General features: G+C 46.5%; 1 protein-coding gene across 1 annotated transcript in view; it reads right to left on the reverse strand.

The window, feature by feature from the left end:
* LOC139582885 (protein enabled homolog) overlaps window positions 1-20,128 on the reverse strand; it is a 170,633-nt gene extending 150,505 nt beyond the window's left edge. Inside the window, exon 1 of the mRNA XM_071413310.1 lies at window positions 19,757-20,128. Within this exon, the coding sequence (XP_071269411.1) occupies window positions 19,757-19,761 (5 nt within the window). The 5' untranslated portion in view covers window positions 19,762-20,128. The remainder of the gene's footprint in view (window positions 1-19,756) is intronic.
* Between the last annotated feature and the right edge of the window lie 752 nt (window positions 20,129-20,880).

The following is a 20,880-nucleotide window of genomic DNA, read 5'->3' on the forward strand; positions in this document are numbered from 1 at the left end:
GAGCGAGCTCAGAGAGAGAGAGAGCGAGTGAGCTCAGAGAGAGAGAGAGCTCAGAGAGAGAGCGAGCGAGCTCAGAGAGACAGAGAGAGCGAGCGAGCTCAGAGAGACAGAGAGAGCGAGCGAGCTCAGAGAGACAGAGAGCGAGCGAGCTCATAGAGACAGAGAGCGAGCGAGCCCAGAGAGAAAGATTGAGCGAGCGAGCCCAGAGAGAAAGATTGAGCGAGCTGAGAGAGAGAGAGCGAGCTGAGAGAGAGAGAGAGCGAACGAGCACAGAGAGAGAGAGCGAACGAGCTCAGAGAGCATAGAGAAAGAGAGAGCGAGTGAGCTCAGAGAGAGAGAGCGAGCGAGCTCAGAGAGAAAGAGACAGTGAGCGAGCTCAGAGAGAGAGAGAGCGAGCGAGCTCAGAGAGACACAGAGCGAGCGAGCTCATAGAGACATAGAGCGAGCTCATAGAGACAGAGCGAGCTCATAGAGAGAGAGAGAGCGAGCAGAGAGACAGAGAGCGAGCGAGCTCATAGAGACAGAGCGAGCTCATAGAGAGAGAGCGAGCATAGAGAAAGAGCGAGCATAGAGAAAGAGAGAGCGAGCTCAGAGTGAAAGAGATAGCGAGCGAGCTCAGAGAGACAGAGAGAGCGAGCGAGCTCAGAGAGACAGAGAGCGAGCAAGCTCATAGAGACAGAGAGCGAGCGAGCTGAGAGAGAGAGCGAGCACAGAGAGAGAGAGCGAGCGAGCTGAGAGAGAGAGCGAGCACAGAGAGACAGAGCGAGCGAGCGAAGAGAGCGAGCGAGCGAAGAGAGAAAGCAAGGGATAGAGCGAGTTTAGAGAGAGAGAGCGAGCTCAGAGAGAGAGAGCGAGCGACCTCAGAGAGCGAGCGAGCTCAGAGAGACAGAGAGCGAGCTCAGAGAGAGCGAGCGAGCATAGAGAAAGAGAGAGCGAGCTCAGAGTGAAAGAGAGAGCGAGCGAGCTCAGAGACAGAGAGAGCGAGCGAACTCAGAGAGACAGAGAGCGAGCTCAGAGAGAGCGAGCGAGCATAGAGAAAGAGAGAGCGAGCTCATAGAGACAGAGAGAGCGAGCGAGCGAGCTCATAGAGCGACAGAGAGCGCGGACGAGCAAAGAGAGCGAGCGAGCTCAGAGAGAAAGAGAGAGCGAGCGGAGAGAGAGAGCGAGCGAGCAGAGAAAGAGAGCGAGCAGAGAGAGAGAGCATGGGAGCTCAGAGAGAGAGAGAGCGAGCGAGCTCAGAGAGAGCGAGGGAGCGAGCGAGCTCAGAGAGAGAGAGAGAGCTCAGAGAGAGAGAGCTCAGAGAGAGAGAGCGAGCGAGCGAGTTCAGAGAGATTGAGAGCGAGCGAGCGAGATCAGAGAGAGAGAGCGAGCTCAGAGAGAGAGAGCGAGCTCAGAGAGAGAGAGCGAGCTCAGAGAGAGAGAGCGAGCTCAGAGAGAGAGAGCGAGCTCAGAGAGAGAGAGCGAGCTCAGAGAGAGAGAGAGCGAAGGAGGGAGCGAGCTCAGAGATAGAGAGCGAGCTCAGAGAGAGAGCGAGCGAGCGAGCTCAGAGAGAGCGAGAGGGAGCAAGCTCAGTGAGAGAGAAAGAGAGCGAGATCAGAGAGAGAGAGAGCGAAGGAGCTCAGAGAGAGAGAGAGCGAGCTCAGAGAGAGAAAGAGCGAGCCCAGAGTGAAAGAGCGAGCGAGCTGAGAGAGAGAGCGAGCACAGAGAGAGAGAGCGAGCACAGAGAGAGAGAGCGAGCTCAGAGAGAGAGAGGGTGAGAGCTCAGAGAGAGAGAGCGCTCAGAGAGAGAGAGCGCTCAGAGAGAGAGAGCGCTCAGAGAGAGAGAGCGAGCGAGCGAGCTCAGTGAGAGAGAAAGAGAGCGAGATCAGAGAGAGAGAGAGCGAAGGAGCTCAGAGAGAGAGAGAGAGCGAGCTCAGAGAGAGAGAGAGCGAGCGAGCTCAGAGAGAGAGAGCGAGCTCAGAGAGATTGAGAGCGAGCGAGCGAGATCAGAGAGAGAGAGAGCGAAGGAGCGAGCGAGCTCAGAGAGCGCTCAGAGAGAGAGAGAGAGCGAACGAGCGAGCGAGCTCAGAGAGCGCTCAGAGATAGAGAGCGAGCTCAGTGAAAGAGAAAGAGAGCGAGATCAGAGAGAGAGAAAGAGAGCGAGATCAGAGAGAGAGAGAGAGAGCGAAGGAGCTCAGAGAGAGAGAGAGCGAGCTCAGAGAGAGAAAGAGCGAGCTCAGAGAGAGAGAGAGAGAGTGAAGGAGCTCAGAGAGAGAGAGAGCGAGAAAAAGATCTCAGAGAGAGAGAGAGAGCTCAGAGAGAGAGAGCGAGCGAGCTCAGAGAGAGAGAGAGAGAGAGAGCTCAGAGAGAGAGCGAGCGAGCTCAGAGAGAGAGAGAGATCAGAGAGAGAGAGCGAAGGAGCTCAGAGAGAGAGAGAGCGAGCTCAGAGAGAGAGAGAGAGCGAGCGAGCTCAGAGAGAGAGAGAGAGAGAGAGAGCTCAGAGAGAGAGAGAGAGAGCGAGCTCAGAGAGAGAGAGAGCGAGCTCAGAGAGAGCGCGAGCGAGCTCAGAGAGAGAGAGCGTGCGAGCCCAGAGAGAAAGAGCGAGCGAGCTGAGAGAGAGAGCGAGCACAGAGAGACAGAGCGAGCGAGCGAAGAGATCGAGCGAGCGAAGAGCGAGAGCAAGGGATAGAGCGAGTTTAGAGAGAGAGAGCTCAGAGAGATAGAGCGAGCGAGCTCAGAGAGAGAGAGCGAGCGAGCTCAGAGAGATTGAGAGCGAGCGAGCGAGATCAGAGAGATTGAGAGCGAGCGAGCGAGATCAGAGAGAGAGCGCGAAGGAGCGAGCGAGCTCAGAGAGATAGAGAGCGAGCTCAGAGATAGAGAGCGAGCTCAGAGAGAGAGAGCGAGCGAGCGAGCTCAGAGAGATTGAGAGCGAGCGAGATCAGAGAGATTGAGAGCGAGCGAGCGAGATCAGAGAGAGAGCGCGAAGGAGCGAGCGAGCTCAGAAAGATAGAGAGCGAGCTCAGAGAGAGAGAGCGAGCGAGCTCAGAGAGAGAGAGCGAGCGAGCTCAGAGAGAGAGAGCGAGCGAGCTCAGAGAGAGAGAGCGAGCGAGCTGAGAGAGAGAGAGCGAGAGGGCTCAGAGAGAGAGAGCGAGAGGGCTCAGAGAGAGAGAGCGAGAGGGCTCAGAGAGAGAGAGCGAGCGAGCTCAGAGAGAGCGAGAGGGAGCGAGCTCAGTGAGAGAGAGAGCGAAGGAGCTCAGAGAGAGAGAAAGTGAGTGCAAACAGTACAGACATCTACCAAAAAGCAATTAGTAGCCAAAAAATACAATCTCTCCTGGACAACTTTTTAGCCTTAACATTCTCCTTCAGCAATGAAGGTGTAAATTTGGCCGTTAGGAACATAAACTTTATATTTGACAAATTAGCCTCCTTGGCTAATCTAAAGAAGCATAAGAGCAAACCAAAAATAACAGATAATGAAAAATGGTTTGATAATGATTGCAAAAATCTAAGAAAGTCATTGAGAAATATATCTAATCAAAAACACAGAGAACCAGACAACAAAAATATACGCCTTCAATATGGGGAAACACTGAAGCAATACAAACGCACCCTAAGAACAAAAAAGGAACAGCACATTAGAAATCAGCTGGATGGAATTGAGGAATCCATAGAATCAAACCACTTCTGGGAGAATTGGAATAAATTAAACAAACCTCATCATGAGGAGTTGGCTATCCAAAATGGGGATATGTGGAGAAATCACTTTGCAAACCTCTACAGCAATATAACAAAGAGCCCAGAACAAAAAGATATACAAGAAAAATTACAAATCCTTGAATTAGCAGTCAAAGACTATCAGAATCCTGTGGCTACCCCAATTACAGAAGAAGAATTATTGGAAAAAATATGCAATCTCCAACCCAAAAAGGCCTGTGGTGCTGATGGGATTTTAAATGAAATGATCAAATATACAGACCACAAATTCAAATTGGCTATACTCAAACTCTTCAACATTATCCTCACTGCAGGTATTTTCCCTGATATTTGGAACCAGGGATTGATCACACCAATCTATAAAAATGGAGACAAATTTGAGCTCAAATAATTACAGAGGAATTTGCATTAACAGCAACTTGGGGAAAATTCTCTGCAGTATTATAAATAGCAGACTACATCATTTCCTTGACGAACACAACGTCCTGAGCAGAAGCCAGATTGGATTTTTTTTAAATTATCGTACAACAGACCACATTTACACCCTCCACACTCTAATGGATAAACAAGTTAACCAAAACAAAGGCAAAATCTACTCGTGTTTTGTAGATTTCAAGAAAGCATTTGATTCAATTTGGCATGAAGGTCTTTTTTATAAACTAATAGAAAGTGGTATTGGAGGGAAAACATATGATTTTATTAAATCAATGTACACTAAAAACAAATGTGCGGTTAAAATTGGCAACAAGCAAACAGACTTCTTCTCTCAGGGGCGGGGAGTGAAACAGGGCTGCCCAATAAGTCCAACATTATTTAACATCTACATTAATGAATTGGCAAAAACATTAGAAGAATCGGCAGCACCTGGTATCACCCTACACAACACTGAAATCAAGTGTCTGCTGTACGCAGATTACCTGGTGCTGCTGTCTCCCACTAAAGAGGGGTTACAGCAGCACCTAGATCGTCTTCACAGGTTCTGTCAGACCTGGGCTCTGACCGTTAACCTAAAAAAAACAAATATAATGATATTCCAAAAAAGGTCGGGAAATAAGGATGACAAATATAAATTCTATTTGGACACAGTTCTATTAGAACAGACCAAAAACTACACATATCTAGGACTAAATATCAGCAACACAGGTAGCTTTCACATGGCTGTGAATGAGCTGAGAGACAAAGCAAGAAGAGCATTCTATGCCATTAAAAGGAACATCAAAATTGAAATTCCAATTAGAATCTGGCTCAAAATTTTTCTATCAGCTATAGAACCAATTGCTCTATATGGCAGTGAAGTATGGGGTCCAATCTCTAATAATGAATTTACTAAATGGGACAAACATCCAACTGAAATATTGCATGCAGAGTTTTGCAAGACTGTATTGCAAGTACAAAGAAAAACTCCAAATAACGCATGTAGGGCAGAATTGGGCCAATACCCCCTCCTCATTCGAATAGAAAAAAGAGCCATCAAATTTTACAACCATCTAAAAACAAGTGACCCTAAAACATTCCATCACACAGCTCTACAATGTCAAGAGATGAAACCAGAGAAGAGTCCCCTCAGCCAGCTGGTTCTGAGGCTCAGTTCACCAACCCAAACCAACCCCATAGAGCCTCGGGACAGCCCTCAGAAAATCTGGCCCAACCAAATCATCACAAAACAAAAAGAAAAATATATAACCTATTGGAAAGACACCACAAAAAATCAAAGTAAACTTCAATGCTATTTGGCTCTAAACAGACAGTACATGGTGGCAGACTATCTGACCACTGTGACTGATAGAAAACTGAGGAAAACATTGACTAGGTACAGACTCAGTGAGCACAGTCTGGCTATAGAGACCGGTCGTCACAGACAAACCTGGCTGCCCAGGGAGGACAGGCTGTGCTCACTCTGCTCCAGGGGAGAGGTAGAGACAGAAGTGCATTTCCTACTACACTGTGACAAATACTCAGACCTAAGAGCATATTTCTTTCCCAAAATTATAACTCAATACAAAGAATTTGAAACTATAAAAGATGAAGAAAAAATCAAATATTTATTGGGTGAAAAGCCAAAATGTGAAAAATGCAAAGTAATGTTGATAATATTTCCCATTTAGCTTAGTTTTGTTTTGTCTTTCATACCAGGTCATATGTCTTCTCAGTCATGTTGACACTGGTCTACTACCATTGATTTAATGTATTGTTGTTCTGATTAATATTGTTGTTGTAGTTGTTGTTAATGGTAATCCCATGTCCACTACTACTATTATTATTACTGTTGGTCCCACCATTTATTTATATATAAATATATATATATTTTGTATATATATACATATATATTTTATTTTTATTTTTCGATATGTATACTTTGACAATGTAAGTAATAATGAACTTGCCATGTCAATAAAGTCAATTGAATTGAAAATAGAATTGAATTGAGAGAGTGAGCTCAGAGAGAGAGAGATAGCGAGCTCAGAGAGAGAGCGAGCTCAGAGAGAGAGAGATAGCGAGCTCAGAGAGAGAGAGAGCGAGCTCAGAGAGAGAGCGAGCAAGCTCAGAGAGAGAGCGTGCGAGCCCAGAGAGAAAGAGCGAGTAAGCTGAGAGAGAGAGCAAGCACAGAGAGACAGAGCGAGCGAGCGAAGAGAGCGAGCGAGCGAGCGAGCTCAGTGAGAGAGAGAGAGCGAAGGAGCTCAGAGAGAGAGAGAGAGAGCGAAGGAGCTCAGAGAGAGAGAGCGAGCTCAGAGAGAGAGAGCGAGCTCAGAGAGAGAGAGATAGCGAGCTCAGAGAGAGAGAGAGATCGAGCTCAGAGAGAGAGCGTGCGAGCCCAGAGAGAAAGAGCGAGTAAGCTGAGAGAGAGAGCAAGCACAGAGAGACAGAGCGAGCGAGCGAAGAGAGCGAGCGAGCGAAGAGAGAGAGCAAGGGATAGAGCAAGTTTAGAGATAGAGAGCGAGCTCAGAGAGAGAGAGCGAGCGAGCTCAGAGAGAGAGAGCGAGCGAGCGAGCTCAGAGAGAGAGAGCGAGCGAGCTCAGAGAGAGAGCGAGCTCAGAGAGAGAACGAGCTCAGAGAGAGAGCGAGCGAGCGAGCTCAGAGAGAGAGCGAGAGGGAGCGAGCTCAGAGAGAGCGAGGGAGTGAGCGAGCTCAGAGAGAGAGAGAGCTCAGAGAGAGAGAGAGCTCAGAGAGATTGAGAGCGAGCGAGCGAGATCAGAGAGAGAGAGAGCGAAGGAGCGAGTGAGCTCAGAGAGAGAGCGAGCGAGCTCAGAGAGAGAGCGTGCGAGCCCAGAGAGAAAGAGCGAGTAAGCTGAGAGAGCAAGCACAGAGAGACAGAGCGAGCGTGCGAAGAGAGCGAGCGAGCTCAGTGAGAGAGAGAAAGAGAGCGAGATCAGAGAGAGAGAGAGCGAATGAGCTCAGAGAGAGAAAGAGAGCGAACTCAGAGAGAGAGAGAGAGCGAGCAAGCTCAGAGAGAAAGAGAGCGAGATCAGAGAGAGAGAGAGCGAAGGAGCTCAGAGAGAGAGAGAGAGCGAAGGAGCTCAGAGAGAGAGAGAGCGAGCTCAGAGAGAGAGAGAGAGCGAGCTCAGAGAGAGAGCGAGCGAGCTCAAAGAGACAGAGAGAGCAAGCGAGCTCAGAGAGAGAGCGAGCGAGCTCAGAGAGAGAGCGAGCGAGCTCAGAGAGAGAGAGCGAGCGAGCTCAGAGAGAGAGAGCGAGCGAGCTCAGAGAGAGAGAGCGAGCTCAGAGAGAGAGAGCGAGCGAGCTCAGAGAGACAGAGCGAGCGAGCTCAGAGAGACAGAGCGAGCGAGCTCAGAGAGACAGAGCGAGCGAGCTCAGAGAGACAGAGCGAGCGAGCTCAGAGAGACAGAGCGAGCGAGCTCAGAGAGACAGAGCGAGCTCAGAGAGACAGAGCGAGCGAGCACAGAGAGACAGAGAGCGAGCGAGCGAGCTCAGAGAGAAAGAGAGAGCGAGCAGAGAGAGAAAGAGAGAGAGCTAGCTAACAAGGAGAGAGAGAGAGAGAGGTCATGATCAGATGATCAGATGAGCTCCTGCATTTTTCAGCATTTTCTTTAAAAAAGATAGATTTAGAGTTAGTTAAACTTGGATTTTTTGTGGAACTGAGAGAGATACAGCTTCAACTGTATTCAACTGTAACTGACTTGATACAGCTTCAACTAGCACTGACGTGTCAAGTGAGAGGTGTCAAAGACCATTAGCCCAACAATGGCAGGAGAGTCGAATAGTCTACCCCAACCAAATGGAGAGGCCTTAGAAGCTCCCTCCTGCTGTTCAGAGGTAATTAAAATACAGTACCCTGTGAGTGTAAAGAATGATAAGGCAAGAAAAGAGCACAAAATGAAGCTCCTTATGGAAAATCAAGAGACACTTTTTGCTGACTATTACAAAAATGGGAACATCAGCAACCTTATCTTCCACACAAACCATCCCCTGGCATGGCACAGTGCTATATTAGCACACTACCCCTCTGTTAAGAGAGGGGGGGGTTAACGAGGGGTGGAAACTCAGGATACTTGACAACGAGGACTCTGAGTCAGCTAACATAAATCTATATAAGTCTGGAACAGTATTGGTACAGGGCAACCCCAAACAGTTTCAGCTGGACTTTCACCTAATCAAAGAACTAGCCCAGCAGGAGAAGCTCTCCCTTGATAAAGATACCCCCACCCCAAGCGGGTCAGACCAGACCTCCTCACCATATAACCCCACAGACGAGCAACCCTCAGCAGACAGTCAACCTCCCAGTACAGAGCACTCCTCCCTCATTGAAATGAAGGATAAATTTACCCAGCTGGAGGTAAGGCAGGTGGAGCTGGAACAGCAGGTGATTACACTCCAGTCAGCACAGACCCAGACAACAGTCCAGCACAACAACCCCTTAACCAGACCAGGAGAGCTGGAGGTGGAGAGAGACATATCTGCACTCTGGACAGTGGTGAGACAACTTCAACAGGAGAAAGAGCAGAAGCAGGAGCAGAACAAAGCACTAGAGGAGAGGATCAGACTGCTGGAGGAGAGGGAGAGGGGGATGGAGGAGAGGATCAGACTGCTGGAGGAGAGGTTGAGGGGGATGGCATGTGACAGAGAACAACCCACTAGGGAGGTGGCCATCCCCACAGAGACGCCAGCAGAACAGCCCACCTCAGCACCGGACAAAAGTCTCGACACCACAGCAGAACAGTCCACACCAGACCCTGACCATAGAGTCAACATCACAGCAGAACAGACAAAAGAAAAAACCCAAGCCCAGCAGCTCTCACCCCCCCTGAGCACCCCCCCTGTCAGCCACCCTGATAGCCCTCCTGACAACCCCCCCACACCCACTGAGAACAAACACAAGACACAGATTGTTCTCCTTATGGACTCAAATGGGAAATATATAGAAGAAAAAAAACTTTTTCCCAAACACAGTGTGTCTAAACTCTGGTGTCCAAACACCCAGCGCGCCCTAGACCTTCTGTCTGAGGACAAACTAGGCTCACCTAGCCACATAATAATACACACAGGCACAAACGACCTGAGAGCAAAACAGGAAAGGGTGGCCACAGCACTGAAGGGAGTGATTGAAAAAGCTTCTTCTACTTTCCCCAATGCACAAGTGGTTATCTCCACCCTGCTACCACGAAAAGACTTCCACCCTGCTACAATACAGCGGGTAAACGCAAGCATTTCCCGTGACTGTGCCTCAAAACCAAATGTTTTCCTGGCCCACCACTCCACCCTGGACTTGAACAGCCTCTATGACCAGGTCCACCTCTATAAGGCAGCAGTGCCCACCTTTGTCCGGACTCTAAAGGACATCGCTCTCAAACGCAGCCCCAACACTTCACACAGGAGCAACAGATCAATAGACACCCCACCCAGACCAGCGAGACACCCTCCAAGACCTGCAGGACCCCCCCGTGGACCTACACATAGAGGACCCACGCCAAGAGGACTTACATCCAGACCACAGCACCCCCAGACACATCCACACCCCCACCCCAACCAATCAACACCCCCCCACATCAACCATGCCCACACCCCATTTAGGCCCCCTCAGATCAGACCTATGCCACTCCTGCCCACCCCATGCACCCCACCCCCGCAAAGAGAGCATCAACATGGAAGTCACACATACGCCCAGGTAGTGAGCGGGCAAACAGGCCCAACCCCCACTCTTACACTCGCCCAAGCCAACGGCATGTACCAGATGCTCAGCAGGCTCTGCTCACACTTACTGGCCTGAGGCCAAACCACACGGCCAACAACATTGGACACTTTATGGAACAAAAAGCCTTCACTATATCATCCTGGAATATCCAAGGCCTGAGGTCATCTGCCTTTGGCCTAAAGAGCAGGAACACGGACTTCACCAAAGAAATCGGTAATGCAGACATTGTCATCCTGCAAGAAACATGGTATAGCGGAGACGGACCCACTGGTTGCCCTCTAGGTTACAGAGAGCTGGTAGTCCCATCCACCAAACTACCAGGTGTGAAACAGGGAAGGGGCTCAGGGGGAATGCTAATTTGGTATAGAGCAGACCTAACTCACTCCATTAAATTAATCAAAACAGGAACATTTTACATTTGGCTAGAAATTCAAAAGGAAATTATCTTAACAGAGAAAAATGTCCTCCTGTGTGCTACCTATATCCCCCCACTAGAATCCCCATACTTTAATAAAGACAGCTTCTCCATCCTGGAGGGGGAAATCAATCATTTCCAGGCCCAGGGACATGTATTAGTCTGTGGCGACCTAAATGCCAGAACTGGACAAGAACCTGACACCCTCAGCACACAGGGGGACAAACACCTGCCTGCAGGTGACAGCATTCCCTCCCCCATATGCCCCCCTAGGCACAACTATGACAACATAACCAACAAAAACGGGTCACAACTCCTGCAGCTCTGTCGCACGCTGGGTATGTACATAGTCAATGGTAGGCTTCGAGGGGACTCCTATGGTAGGTTCACCTATAGCTCATCTCTTGGCAGTAGCACTGTAGACTACTTTATCACTGACCTCAACCCAGAGTCTCTCAGAGCGTTCACAGTCAGCCCACTGACACCCCTATCAGACCACAGCAAAATCACAGTCTACTTGAACAGAGCAATACTCAATCATGAGGCATCAAAGCCAAAGGAACTGAGTAACATTAAGAAATGCTATAGATGGAAGGAATGCAGTTTGGAAACCTACCAAAAAACAATTAGGCAACAGCAAATTCAATCCCTTTTAGACAACTTCCTGGGTAAAATGTTCCACTGCAATAGTGAAGGTGTAAACTTGGCAGTAGAAAATCTTAACAGTATATTTGACCTCTCAGCTTCCCTATCAAATCTAAAAATCTCAAATAGAAAACCGAAGAAAATGAACAACAATGACAAATGGTTTGATAAAGAATGCAAAAATCTAAGAAATAAATTGAGGAACCTGTCCAACCAAAAACATAGAGACCCGGAAAACCTGAGTCTACGCCTTCACTATGGCGAATCACTAAAACAATACAGAAATACACTACGGAAAAAGAAGGAACAGCACGTCAGAAATCAGCTCAATGTAATTGAAGACTCCATAGACTCTAACCAATTCTGGGAAAATTGGAAAACACTAAACAAACAACAACACGAAGAATTATCTATCCAAAATGGAGATGTATGGGTAAACCACTTCTCCAATCTTTTTGGCTCTATAACAAAGAATAAAGAACAAAAACATATACATGATCAAATACAAATCCTAGAATCAACTATTAAAGACTACCAGAACCCATTGGATTCTCCAATTACCTTGAATGAGTTACAGGACAAAATAAAAACCCTCAAACCCAAAAAGGCCTGTGGTGTTGATGGTATCCTTAATGAAATGATCAAATATACAGACAACAAATTCCAATTGGCTATACTAAAACTCTTTAACATCGTCCTTAGCTCTGGCATCTTCCCCAATATTTGGAACCAAGGACTGATCACCCCAATCCACAAAAGTGGAGACAAATTTGACCCCAATAACTACCGTGGAATATGCGTCAACAGTAACCTTGGGAAAATACTCTGCATTATCATTAACAGCAGACTCGTACATTTCCTCAATGAAAACAATGTACTGAGCAAATGTCAAATTGGCTTTTTACCAAATTACCGTACAACAGACCATGTATTCACCCTACACACCCTAATTGACAACCAAACAAACCAAAACAAAGGCAAAGTCTTCTCATGCTTTGTTGATTTCAAAAAAGCCTTCGACTCAATTTGGCATGAGGGTCTGCTATACAAATTGATGGAAAGTGGTGTTGGGGGTAAAACATACGACATTATAAAATCCATGTACACAAACAACAAGTGTGCGGTTAAAATTGGCAAAAAACACACACATTTCTTCACACAGGGTCGTGGGGTGAGACAGGGATGCAGCTTAAGCCCCACCCTCTTCAACATATATATCAACGAATTGGCGCGGGCACTAGAACAGTCTGCAGCACCCGGTCTCACCCTACTAGAATCCGAAGTCAAATGTCTACTGTTTGCTGATGATCTGGTGCTTCTGTCACCAACCAAGGAGGGCCTACAGCAGCACCTAGATCTTCTGCACAGATTCTGTCAGACCTGGGCCCTGACAGTAAATCTCAGTAAGACCAAAATAATGGTGTTCCAAAAAAGGTCCAGTCACCAGGACCACAAATTCCATCTAGACACCGTTGCCCTAGAGCACACAAAAAACTATACATACCTCGGCCTAAACATCAGCACCACAGGTAACTTCCACAAAGCTGTGAACGATCTGAGAGACAAGGCAAGAAGGGCCTTCTATGCCATCAAAAGGAACATAAATTTCAACATACCAATTAGGATCTGGCTAAAAATACTTGAATCAGTCATAGAGCCCATTGCCCTTTATGGTTGTGAGGTCTGGGGTCCGCTCACCAACCAAGATTTCACAAAATGGGACAAACACCAAATTGAGACTCTGCATGCAGAATTCTGCAAAAATATCCTCCGTGTACAACGTAGAACACCAAATAATGCATGCAGAGCAGAATTAGGCCGATACCCACTAATTATCTAATTATTCTACAACCACCTAAAAGGAAGCGATTCCCAAACCTTCCATAACAAAGCCATCACCTACAGAGAGATGAACCTGGAGAAGAGTCCCCTAAGCAAGCTGGTCCTAGGGCTCTGTTCACAAACACAAACACACCCCACAGAGCCCCAGGACAACAGCACAATTAGACCCAACCAAATCATGAGAAAACAAAAAGATAATTACTTGACACATTGGAAAGAATTAACAAAAAAACAGAGCAAACTAGAATGCTATTTGGCCCTAAACAGAGAGTACACAGTGGCAGAATACCTGACCACTGTGACTGACCCAAACTTAAGGAAAGCTTTGACTATGTACAGACTCAGTGAGCATAGCCTTGCTATTGAGAAAGGCCGCCGTAGGCAGACATGGCTCTCAAGAGAAGACAGGCTATGTGCACACTGCCCACAAAATGAGGTGGAAACTGAGCTGCACTTCCTAACCTCCTGCCCAATGTATGACCATATTAGAGAGACATATTTCCCTCAGATTACACAGATCCACAAAGAATTCGAAAACAAATCCAATTTTGATAAACTCCCTTATCTACTGGGTGAAATTCCACAGTGTGCCATCACAGCAGCAAGATTTGTGACCTGTTGCCACAAGAAAAGGGCAACCAGTGAAGAACAAACACCACTGTAAATACAACCCATATTTATGTTTATTTATTTTAACTTGTGTGCTTTAACCATTTGTACATTGTTACAACACTGCATATATATAATATGACATTTGTAATGTCTTTATTGTTTTGAAACTTCTGTATGTGTAATGTTTACTGTTCATTTTTATTGTTTATTTGACTTTTGTATATTACCTACCTCACTTGCTTTGGCAATGTTAACACATGTTTCCCATGCCAATAAAGCCCCTTGAATTGAATTGAATTGAAAAATTGAGAGAGAGCAGAGAGAGAAAGAGAGAGCGAGCAGAGAGAGCGAGCAGAGAGAGCGAGCAGAGAGAGCGAGCGAGCTCAGAAAGAAAGAGAGCGAGAGCGAGCGAGCTCAGAGAGAAAGAGAGAGCGAGCAGAGAGAGAAAGAGAGAGCGAGCAGAGAGAGAAAGAGAGAGCGAGCAGAGAGAGAGAGCGAGCTCAGAAAGAAAGAGAGCGAGAGCGAGCGAGCTCAGAGAGAGCGAGCGAGCTCAGAGAGACAGAGCGAGCTCAGAGAGACAGAGAGCGAGCGAGCGAGCTCAGAGAGAAAGAGAGAGCGAGCAGAGAGAGAAAGAGAGAGCGAGCAGAGAGAGAGAGCGAGCGAGCGAGCTCAGAAAGAAAGAGAGCGAGCGAGCTCAAGGAGAGAGAGTGGGCGAGCTCAAAGAGAGAGAGTGAGCTCAGAGAGAGAGAGAGAGCGAGCTCAGAGAGAGAGAGAGCGAGCTCAGAGAGAGAGAGAGCGAGCTCAGAGAGAGAGAGAGCGAGCTCAGAGAGAGAGCGAGCGAGCTCAAAGAGACAGAGAGAGCAAGCGAGCTCAGAGAGAGAGCGAGCGAGCTCAGAGAGAGAGCGAGCGAGCTCAGAGAGAGAGAGCGAGCGAGCTCAGAGAGAGAGAGCGAGCGAGCTCAGAGAGAGAGAGCGAGCGAGCTCAGAGAGACAGAGCGAGCGAGCTCAGAGAGACAGAGCGAGCGAGCTCAGAGAGACAGAGCGAGCGAGCTCAGAGAGACAGAGCGAGCGAGCTCAGAGAGACAGAGCGAGCGAGCTCAGAGAGACAGAGCGAGCGAGCACAGAGAGACAGAGAGCGAGCGAGCGAGCTCAGAGAGAAAGAGAGAGCGAGCAGAGAGAGAAAGAGAGAGAGAGCAGAGAGAGAAAGAGAGAGCGAGCAGAGAGAGCGAGCAGAGAGAGCGAGCAGAGAGAGCGAGCGAGCTCAGAAAGAAAGAGAGCGAGAGCGAGCGAGCTCAGAAAGAAAGAGAGCGAGAGCGAGCGAGCTCAGAGAGAAAGAGAGAGCGAGCAGAGAGAGAAAGAGAGAGCGAGCAGAGAGAGAAAGAGAGAGCGAGCAGAGAGAGAGAGCGAGCTCAGAAAGAAAGAGAGCGAGAGCGAGCGAGCTCAGAGAGAGCGAGCGAGCTCAGAGAGACAGAGCGAGCTCAGAGAGACAGAGAGCGAGCGAGCGAGCTCAGAGAGAAAGAGAGAGCGAGCAGAGAGAGAAAGAGAGAGCGAGCAGAGAGAGAGAGCGAGCGAGCGAGCTCAGAAAGAAAGAGAGCGAGCGAGCTCAAGGAGAGAGAGTGGGCGAGCTCAAAGAGAGAGAGTGAGCTCAGAGAGAGAGAGAGAGAGAGCGAGCTCAGAGAGAGAGAGAGCGAGGTATAGAGCGAGTTTAGATAGAGAGCGAGGGAGCGAGCTCAGAAAGAGAGAGCGAGCGAGCGAGTTCAGAGAGAGAGAGCGTGGGAGCGAGCTCAGAATGAAAGAGAGCGAGAGCGAGCGAGCTCAGAGAGAGAGAGCGAGCTCAGAGAGAGAGAGAGCGAACTCAGAGAGAAAGAGTGAGAGCAAGCGAGCTCAGAGAGAGAGCGAGCGAGCTCAGAGAGAGAGCGAGCGAGCTCAGAGAGAGAGCGAGCGAGCTCAGAGAGAGAGAGAGAGCGAGCTCAGAGAGAGAGAAAGAGCGAGCGAGCGAGCTCAGAGAGACAGAGAGAGAGAGAGCGAGCGAGCTCAGAGAGACATAGCGAGCTCATAGAGACAGAGCGAGCTCATAGAGACAGAGCGAGCTCATAGAGACAGAGCGAGCTCATAGAGACAGAGCGAGCGAGCTCAGAGAGACAGAGAGCGAGCGAGCGAGCTCAAAGAGAGAGACAACAACCAGTATACAGTAGCAGTTCTTTATGACTGACAAGTAGTATGGAACTGCTGCTTTTTCAACCTTTGTAATGTATTCCCTGTGAATCTGGTGACGAAGTCACTTGCATTCTCTACCATTAAATTAGTGGGAAAGTACTACGTTTTGCCCACCAGATGCCGCTGTTCCTGCTACTGCCACCACAGTTGCAGGATTTTGCTGGACTCTTGTGTTTATTAAGTGGATCACTACATTTTCTTTGCCGTCTCCACAAAGCTTCACCATGTCTAGTGATTCATGTCAGAGAGACAAGGCAAGACAAATCCTCCACCTCTAACAATGGAGACAGTTTCATTTCCTGATTTTACTTGTGGCAAGGCAAGGTTAAAAGGCTAAAAACATACTGGACACCCACATACACAAACAAACATACACACAGTTACGTTTTACTATACTTGTGAGGACTTTTTGGGGACAAACAATTGATTCCTATTCAAAACCCTAATCCCCCCCCCCTAACCCTGACTATAACCACTAGCACTAACCCTAATTCTAACCTTAACACTAAAATAGGCTTTTTACAATTGAGAACTGGCATAATGTCCTCACTTCTCTGAATTTTAGTTGGTTTAGTATTCTTGTGAGGACTTCTGGTACTCACAAGTAGAGTAAAATGTGTACACACACACAAACACAAAGACAGAGCAGCTTACTTACACCCAGTTAAACTTAGTTTCACACACACAACAGGTAGGAGGGGAAACACCAGACGAAAATGTTTTAACGCAGTCAGTGGATTAAACATTACGTAACCTTATTTGAGCACAAAACCACTTGTCTCCTGTAAATCAGCCCTAATCCTGGGACATGAAACACTGTGGTGATTAGTTCTCTCCTGGGTCCACTTTGCTTGGACGAACAATCACTCAGAGATAAGTGAAGTGCACAGAGTGAAAGATGAAACTCCTCTGCAATGACATCAGATAGAGGCCAAAATAAAATGCTTACAGAAAGGCTGGTTTGCAGTTTTTCGGTGAACAGAGGAGAAATTAGAGCGATAAGGATGGACTGTCAGATAGAGAGCTGGAGGTAGAGGGGGATGAGAAAAGCAGAGATCAGAGGGTGGATGATAGAATCTGAGAAAATTGACAAAATAAATCATTGGAGCACAATAACTTATTCCTCACATCCTATTCCGAAGACTCATGCCACCGTTTCATGACAGTCCCCTATAAAATGAAACAGAAATTACATCCAATTATTACTGTATGGTAACACTATCTGGGATTAAGCCCTGGCTTTCCACTCAGTCACGGCTGACTGTGGACGGACACACACACACACACACACTTCATCCCTATTGACTGCTGTCTGATGAGCCACTTGCATCACTAGGCTCAAGACAAACTTGGACTAAATGATTTTTTATTTGGAGGGTTACTCCAGTCCATTAAAAAGCCAGAGGCTGAATACAATTGTGGCAGTCATCAGGAAAACTAGAACAAGAAATGTATACAAAAAAATACCAGCAGCATTTCCACAGCTGTTATTTCTCAGGATCAGTGTAAATGTAACAGGCTCCTCAAAAGGAAAAGGCTGTCAGAGGTTGTTACTATGACACCCCACAGCCTGATGCTTAATCGTCAACCGGGAGTGATAAAACGTCAAGTGTGCTTCACTTCCCAAGTGCATAACTGACTGGGGGCTCTATTTTAGAACATCATGGGGGAGGAATTTTAAAGGAACAGACAGTTCAGGTTTCATCACTGACATAGTAAAGGTGTCTTATGTTGACAGGTCTTTGGGCTTATAGTGACTGATCAGTTGACATAGAGAAAGACAACTTCCATGGGGTCTGTCCTGACACACACAAACAAATGGTCATGAGTCAGTCAGGCCAGCAACTTGGCCTAGCAGTCAACCCAAGCAACCACCTCACACCTGTTGAACAAACCCACCAGGCACATCTGATAGCCTAGCCCCCCTTTTGACACTCATCTTTGTTGTCTAATGAATCAAAACAGAAAGGACTACTTCAATTTCACCCACCATTTACTATCACTAACCAGGTCTCCATCCAACCATTCCATGCGGATGAATTACTTGACGCATGAAAAGCCACAACCGGGCTTTAGGAAAAAGGAAATGTGGAAACAATTTTATAAATGTCAACAGAGAATTTGTTCGTTCAACATGGTGGGATCTTTTTGTGTCTGTAAAATTAATTATGCGAGAAATGGCTGTGGAAACGCATTTATGCTCAAATATTGATATAACTATCATATCAAAGTAAACTTGGAGTAACGCATATGTTGTGTGGTCCTCCAACTATAACTCGGGAAACCATGCAGTTTATTAGGCAACAGATAACATCAATTGTGATGAACTTCACAGTGGGGTGAAAGTGCACGGTGATGCGCTTGATGCTGCTTTCCAATACATATTGGGGGTCTTATTCTGGTGACATGAGGATTGATGTTTGGCTGCTGTTTGACAAATAAAAATTATCTCGCTCTTATCCACAATCTCATGTAGGTAGCCTACTCACACTGTATCTGTGAGCTGTTGGTTGGAGCGCACGTGCTATATAACGCAACAGTTGTGACAAAACCATCAGTAGAGTTGACAATGTGATGGAAACCCATTTAACTTTTATTTTATTCGGGACATGGGAAGTTAACTTCAAAAGTAATATTTCTGTACACTACGTCATCACGCAAAGTCTTTTATCCGCAATAAGCCAGTTTGATGGAAATATGTGCATATTGTTTTATGCAGATTTTAGAATATTCGCATGAAAATCTGTCACCAATTGGATGGAAACCTAGTTATTTACTATTTCCAATAAGTAATGTGATCACCAATCAGCAAGATGGATAAAAATATATATATTTTGTTAATTCCAGCAGCGCTTGAGTTCCTTGGAGCAGCCAGAGCCATCGTTAGATGAGGCTTGGTCTAGTGGAGAGATGCCAGCAGCTGGCCTCATTTAGGCCTTTCTCTCGAGGGGCCTCATCCGCACCACGCCCCCGCCATGTTGAGTCATGGATCTGACTAGGGGTCACCCTAGTGTTTCACCCTCTGACTGTGGACCAAGCCTTGACATCTGAACTCTCCGTAGCCCACAGACAACTCCCTCCACTACAATGTGATGAGCGCGTTGCAACACAATGAGAGCCCTTTTCAAACAGCCACAAAGCTGTTATACTTATACACATCTTTATCAGCAACATAACACCTTTTGAATAGAGGAAGACTACATATTGTGTACTATAACATGCACATTTGAGATGTTTGTTTCATCCTGGGGTTACAGTAAACGGCACACCTGCACTGCAGAGACATGGGACACCTAAGTGCAGTGGTGCTCATCATCAGCAAGTCAAGTGTGACATAGGTGGAAGAACGACCTTAGAGGACTAATAAAACATTAAGAATGAAATAATCATACTTACTAAATACAGGTTTAGATTTGTGTGATATTAAATGTGTTCAATGCAAATACATGTATTTTTTAAGGCACAAGTCAGTTAGTGCGCAAGCCCTGCGTAATAAACAGTCATAGCTCTATCCAATTGTCAACATCAACGAAAAAAACGGATGTTTGAATTAATGTGACATCAAATAAATTATATTTCATTATCGTTGTGAATAATCCCCAAATGTCTAACCAGCAAAAAAAATCCACAATGAATGAAAGCCCATTGCACGTAGAATAAAACCCTAGCAACATTTCCATGGGTCTTGTTTTGTCAATATGCATGGGAAATTGCTATGATCAAAGGTACATTCATGTTGACTGAAAGTACACTGGTCAATTAGCCTAGGTTTAACCATTGCACTTGCGGTTATTGCATTGATTGCAACAACTGGGCAAATGTTTTTCTGGAGGCGTGTGGAGGTGTGACACAGTTTAAAATAAAAAACAAATGTGTTTTTCAGTAAACTCTGTAGCAGCCACTGATAATACAATTGCGCAATGCATGCCTTGCTATTTTACATTCAATGAGACAAGATCCACATCGACATAGCTGCACTGCAATTTGCTGTATATGCAGAATAGAATACACTTTTTTACTATATTTAAACGACCAAATAACCTAATGAATAACATGCATTTGACCGCATACGGTTAGAAAGTTTGTGGGACATATAGCCTCTCAAAAAGTTACCTGTGTGAATTTAATTTAAATGGTCGCATCATGTTGCTGCAATGTTTTTTAATCAAGACTTAGATCATTACTCACCTCATGATTCAGTCACAGTATTGTCACACAACAGGGTCTTCGTCAAGGGCTTCAAATAAGTTATTTAACTGATGACTTATCTTGCAATGGTTTTCAGAAAGTTCGCACTTAAATAGGCTACAAAATAATATCAATGGAACGCCGCGGGACGAAAGAGGCTCGTAGTTACATCCAGTATAGTAAAAAAAAAAAGAAAAATGAAATTGTAAAAAGTATTTATCCTACATGATCTAGTGCATCGCGCCTCCGTTTACGAAATTCTAATGAAAGAACAGACGGAAAAAACTCTATGGTTTTCGCTACTGCGAGACTGCAGTTGTTTCATATAGCGACAACGTGCCGCTGGGATCCCCGTCTCTCTACTGCTACAACACTGACGCAAAGCGTTTCTCAACTACGTGGAGTACGTAAGAGACGTACAGAACATACAGGGCCACACCCCCTCGATTTTTGGGATAGCCCAAAAGCCAACAGAGATGGTGCAAGTACCCCTTGCAAAAAAAAAGGGAATAACGGGTTTTTTGAATGACACGTTTATGGGGGGGGCTGTAGGCTAATAAGCAACCTCAGTGCGCCACTATGTGGATGTCAGTTATTGTCTCCCACGATTAATCGGGAGGGGACTGTGGGCCTGTCTCCGTTCGTACCAGCTCATGCTGCGTTCAAAACAACTGGGCACTCGGCAAAAACGACTGGGATTTTTTTTATTTTTAGGTCAGCGACCTCGGAATTCTAAATCGGAAACTCGAGCATCTTTCTAAAACTCCGACTTTCCGACCTGAAAACCAATGACGTCATAATCTGACCTAGTTTTTTTCCGAGTTCCTAGTTGTAGTGAAAGCACCATGAGATCCGGCATTTACAAAATTACACTGGGAGCTATAGTAATTGACTGACATTTGTTAGTCACTATCGATATCTCAATTGGCCCAAGTTTTTGCTTTGTTATTTCAGATATAGTATTAAATATAGGCTACATGAAAACAAAACAATTTATTATGCAATTTTTTGTAAATCCTGGAAGGCAGGTTAGCGTTTTTTCGTAATTTAACTTGTTCTTGAGGCAGCTCTGCAAAGCGGCAGCCACAAAGTCATTAAACTGATTTGAAACCTAACCCTAACCA

This window comes from Salvelinus alpinus, chromosome 8 (assembly GCF_045679555.1).
Source record: "Salvelinus alpinus chromosome 8, SLU_Salpinus.1, whole genome shotgun sequence".
Lineage (NCBI taxonomy): Eukaryota > Metazoa > Chordata > Actinopteri > Salmoniformes > Salmonidae > Salvelinus > Salvelinus alpinus.